We start from the raw sequence: 5,244 nt of genomic DNA, 5'->3' as shown, positions 1-5,244 counted from the left end.
GCAATTGGGAATTTGTTTTCGCTTCGATTTCTTTACTTGAATCACAATAATCTTATTGGTGCAATCCCAAAGTCACTGGGCAATTTGACCAATTTGATTGAATTGCTTCTCTTTGACAATCAACTTTCAGGTTCAGTTCCAAAGGAATTGGGTAATCTGAAATTCCTTACCAGTGTGGCCATGAATCAGAACCAACTTAATGGTTCCATTCCTGCTTCAATTGGAAACTTGAGTAATTTAAGAATGTTGTTTCTTCGAGATAACCAATTTTCTGGTACCATTCCACAAGAGCTTGGAAACTTGAATAAGTTGGTTGCTTTGGAATTGGATCATAATAAGTTCTTTGGTCCATTACCAGAACTACCATGTCAAAGTGGAATGCTCCAAAACATTACGGTATCTGAGAACATGCTTACTGGTCCAATCCCTAGAAGTCTGAAAAACTGCTCAAGCTTAATTAGAGCCCGTTTTGAGGGTAACCGTTTCCGAGGAAACTTGTCAGAGATGTTCGGAATCTATCCATTCCTGGATTTCATAGATCTCAGCAACAACGAATTCTACGGAGAACTCTCTAGCAACTGGGGTAAATGTAAACCTTTGAAAACCCTGCTGGTTGCAGAGAACAACATCACAGGTGGTATACCTCCAGAAATTGGAAATTTGACTCAACTACATACACTTAATCTTTCTTTGAATTCTTTATCAGGGAAGATACCAAGGGCAGTTGGAGAGTTAGCTTCTATGCTTAAACTGGATTTACATGACAACCAACTTACTGGTAATATTCCTCAGGTAATGGGAGTGTCATTGGAATTTCTAGACCTGTCCACAAACTCCTTGAGTGGAACTCTACCTGAAAATTTGGGTGGTATGAAACACTTGTTTCACATGAACTTGAGCAACAATATTTTAAGTCAAAGGATTCCACTCCAGATTGGGGAGTTAACCCAACTTTCTGAACTGGATTTGAGTCAAAATTTCTTCACAGGAGAGATACCATCTGAGTTTCAAAGTTTGCAGAGTTTGGGGACATTGGATCTCTCCCAAAATAACCTCTCTGGCTTGATACCAAAGGCTTTGGCAGAATTGCCTGGTTTATTGCACATTAATCTTTCTTTTAATAATTTGGAGGGTCCAATTCCAAGTGGTAGAGCCTTTGGATATCTAACCTTAGAAGAAGTAAAGGGAAACAAAGGTTTGTGTGGCAATATTACAGGGTTCCGAGCCTGTGAAAGTTCCCCGCCGATTAAAAAGCATGTCAAGTATAAAAGGAAGGAACTTGCTCTCAAAATTGTATTACCTCTTCTGGGATCATTCATACTTCTTGGTGCATTCTTTGGAGCTTTTAGATTGCATGATCAAAGAAAAACAAATTCAAGAGCAGAAGATATGGAGGTGAAAAAGGGTGATTTATTTGCCATCTGTGCTTATGATGGCAACGCATTGTATAACAAAATCGTGAGGTCTACAGAAGAGTTCAGTGAAATATTTTGCATTGGGAAGGGAAGTTATGGAAGTGTTTACAAAGCACAGCTTTCAATAGGTGATGTAGTAGCTGTGAAGAGACTTCAGAACATGCCTAATGTGGCAAAGGATAAAAGCTTCTTGAATGAGATCAGGGCTTTGACAGAAATCAAGCATCGAAATATTGTGAAACTCTTTGGCTTCTGCTCAAATGCTCGGCATTCAATTTTGGTTTATGAGTACCTTGAAAGAGGAAGCTTGGCCAAAATATTGAGCATGGAAGAAGAAGCCAAGGAACTCGACTGGCAAAAGAGGCTGAAAATCATCAAAGGTGTCGCTCATGCTTTATCTTACATGCACCATGATTGTTCACCAGCAGTTGTACATCGGGACATATCAAGCAATAACATTTTGCTTGATCCAGATTACGAGCCTCACGTTTCAGATTTTGGCACTTCCAAGTTTCTGAAAAAAGACTCGTCTAATTGGAGTTCTTTGGCAGGCACCTATGGATACATTGCACCAGGTAATTATAAATGTTTGTGTTTTCTTTTCCGTTAATTAATTTGTTAACTAATAAATTCAAGTATGATCACATATTATGGTTTTCCAACTTTATCTTGCAGAATTTGCCTATACAATGAAAGTTAACGAAAAGTGTGATGTTTATAGTTTTGGGGTCCTGACAATGGAAATAATCAAAGGAAAGCATCCTGGAGACTTGACTGCTAATCTGATGTCTTCAAATCATGAAGATGTAGAACTGAAAGACTTGGTCGACCGAAGACTTCGATATCCCAATCAAGAAACTCAAAAGATCCTGATATCCATTTTCAAACTTGCAAGAGAATGTCTACACGCTGATCCTCAATGTAGGCCAACAATGCTCTTTATTTCCAGGTTGATATCAACTCAGTGAACCATCTAAATAACTTCTTTGTGATTAACCGGGGCGATATGAGTCTCTTTATCATTTCTTTTCTTGTTAAATTAATAGATGCATCACATATGTGGAACTTGGATGATGTTTTCGAGTTTTTGCAGGTTTCTTGCCTCCTATTAAATGCAGAATGCAGTGCCTCACTTTTTTCCCCCTACATAGCACAATCAGGCATCAGCAGAAGATGATATGATGCAGAGCATGTATTCTATGTGAAAATAAAATTTGAATAGCTAATAGAGTTTATGGAATTGAAACTAGAACTAGTATAGGGGGCAAAGCAAGGTTTTGGAAATGTATCGTAATATTATAATCCTTGAAAGTAATAATTCTATGACATTGTCTTCAGTCTTAAGGGTCTTTGATCTGCTTTTATTATCTCCTTGTAAATCAAAGTTCATATTTTAACTAGTCCATAACTTGGACTTTTTTTTCCAAGTAAACTCCTTTAGTTTGTCTAGTAGTTTTTGAGTGCAGTTATTGACAAAAAGACTGCTCTGTTTGGATTAGCTGTTTTTGGAGGTGTTTTTGAAAAATTTTACTGTAACAGTGTATTTCAAAAAAATTTTATAGTAAAAATTTTTTGAAATATTTGATATATTGTATGGATGAAACGTTTTTTGAGTTATTGTGTATTATTATAACATTGTATTTGAAAAATTTGTTTTTAAAAAAATAGTCAATTTAAGGTTAGAAAGAGTATGGTTTTGGGTAGCACGATAAATTAAATACGCCAATACTACAATGAGATCAAAATCACGTGAAGAAGCCCAATTTATCATTTCAACCAATCCACAAGATGAGGAGCGAGATCAGAGTCCTCTAGCCAAACTGCTTTTGGAAGAGCTGCTTTCCTTAAAGTTTCCAGACTGCAAATGCCCAGTGCTCTTCAATTAGTTTATAAATTCACACCTTTGTTTTTAGTACATTCATTGAATTGGAAATGTTACTGTGCTCACAAACACTGATTCAAAAATAAGGCTAACCGATATCATAAATATGTCATAAATAATTAATATGTTATTTTTATTATCATATAGAATGCTAAAACGAGTCCTATGAATTCATATGCAGTTCATCGGTGTGTTAGAATTAAAATACTTTGGTTCATCATCGATGAAAATAACTTAAAATTTGAAACAACATGCAATATAGATTGAATAAATCTATTTTGACAATGACGACAAATCCAAAAGCAAAGAAGACAATTACATTGCCCCAAACATGAGGCAAAAAGAAAAGAACTAACTTTAGTTTAACATTATAAACAAATAAAAATAGTGGTTAATTTATGAATAAGTATTGGAAAGTCATAAAAAATCAAATTACATTGTAGATAAGCAATTAAAAATGAATTAGCAATAAGAAACATGGAAGTTAGTCAGAAATTCTTTTAAATTTCTAAATAATTTAGAGCTAAACCGTGAGGTAAATTTTCGGTTTTAAAACATTATCTAAAACTCATCCATGTACATACTGTTTGACCCTAAAATAAAAAGGCGTCAAAGATAATAAAACCCATTAGTCAATTAACAGAATATTAAAGATTAAGACCCTATTTGATAATCCAATTCAGCATTTAAATTTAATTGATTCATATTTTAATATGTTAAAAAACTTTTGATAATAAAAAATAGAATATTTGAATTAATTGAGTGGCACTGAATTTTCTAGACAAATTTTACTTCAAATAATAAGTGATAAGTTATTCACTTATCACTTAATGTGATATACACTCCAATGTATCAAATTTAGTTCTTAACAATTCAATAATTTAATGGATTCAGATATCAGATTTCAATTTTTAGACTTCAATATTATCAAATGCGCCCTAAGGGAAAAAGTGATTAATCGGTTAAGGAGTTTACAAGGAGATAAAGTTTTCATCTCAAAAAAAAAAAAAAAAGAAGAAGGCTAAGGATAGGCGTTCAACTGGAGGCAAATTCGTTGGAACATACGCTTGTCAATAGCAACAACACTCATTTTTCATATTACTTTCTCTGTTTAGTCAATAGCAGTTTCCAATTAGTTTCTTTTTGTTCAAAGTTTTGAGTCTTATTTTAAGTCCTTTTGTTCATAGCCGATCGGTGATTGGAATAATACTTTGTTATCGATGCTCTTTATCATTTCATTATACCTTTTAACGCTTCTTTGGATTCTTCCGTTAACTATCTTATATGCTTCATGCTTAATGAATCTGGCAGATTCAATCTATTACATTCATCAAGAATTAGAATTTAAAAAAAGGACACCAAATAATGCCACTGTCAAAGAATTTTAATCCATTTTCTATGGTTGTGTTTAGTATTTTCAAACAAAAGTAGTCTTTTAAAACTCATCATTGAAACACAAGTAAAAAATTGTTTTAGATGACAAAACATCATTAGATGAATTGATAAATATTTCAATTTTATTGTTTGAGGGAAAAATTAGTGTAAAAACTTTTGAAAAAAGATTTTGAAGATAAAAGAAGAAGAAGAAGAGCACAAATTTAACATACAGATCCAACTAGCTTAGTGGCAAAGACACTCCATGTAACATAATCTATCTATCTAGGTCAAGTGGCTAATTGGCCGGCCAGATTTTAGTTTTACAAGGGTTCTTTGGAATGTTAATTTATGCTTTGTGTTTTACTTTTTTTTTTTTTAGCATTATTTTCAGTGTAGAGGAACTTACGTTGCTCATTGATTATGACTGCTCGCATGTTATATGCGTGATAAGCTTTCAAGTTTCTTCCAATTTTGAAGCAAATATAATTTGTGTTAATATAGGATATAAAATGATCAACATTTGTATACTAGAAATGATTCTTGAAACAAAATTAATTTCTTTCATGCTAT

General features: G+C 33.4%; 1 protein-coding gene across 1 annotated transcript; it reads left to right on the top strand.

Annotated features, from left to right (window-relative positions):
* Positions 1-310: 310 nt before the first annotated feature.
* Positions 311-2,781, top strand: LOC113737094 (MDIS1-interacting receptor like kinase 2-like). The gene is made up of 3 exons (XM_072084004.1): positions 311-1,990; positions 2,091-2,364; positions 2,509-2,781. Exons 1-3 carry the CDS (start codon positions 379-381, stop codon positions 2,525-2,527), a joined length of 1,905 nt encoding a protein of 634 aa, XP_071940105.1. The 5' UTR covers positions 311-378; the 3' UTR covers positions 2,528-2,781.
* Positions 2,782-5,244: the final 2,463 nt, after the last annotated feature.

The sequence above is a fragment of the Coffea arabica genome, chromosome 3e (genome assembly GCF_036785885.1).
Source record: "Coffea arabica cultivar ET-39 chromosome 3e, Coffea Arabica ET-39 HiFi, whole genome shotgun sequence".
NCBI lineage: Eukaryota > Viridiplantae > Streptophyta > Magnoliopsida > Gentianales > Rubiaceae > Coffea > Coffea arabica.
This window is presented reverse-complemented; position numbering and strand designations above follow the sequence as displayed.

Coding starts and splice junctions, on each gene's coding strand:
- LOC113737094 (XM_072084004.1), top strand. CDS start 379: ATGCTCCAAAACATTACGGTATCTGAGAACATGCTTACTGGTCCAATC. Junction 1,991..2,090: donor CTATGGATACATTGCACCAG/GTAATTATAAAT, acceptor TTTATCTTGCAG/AATTTGCCTATACAATGAAA.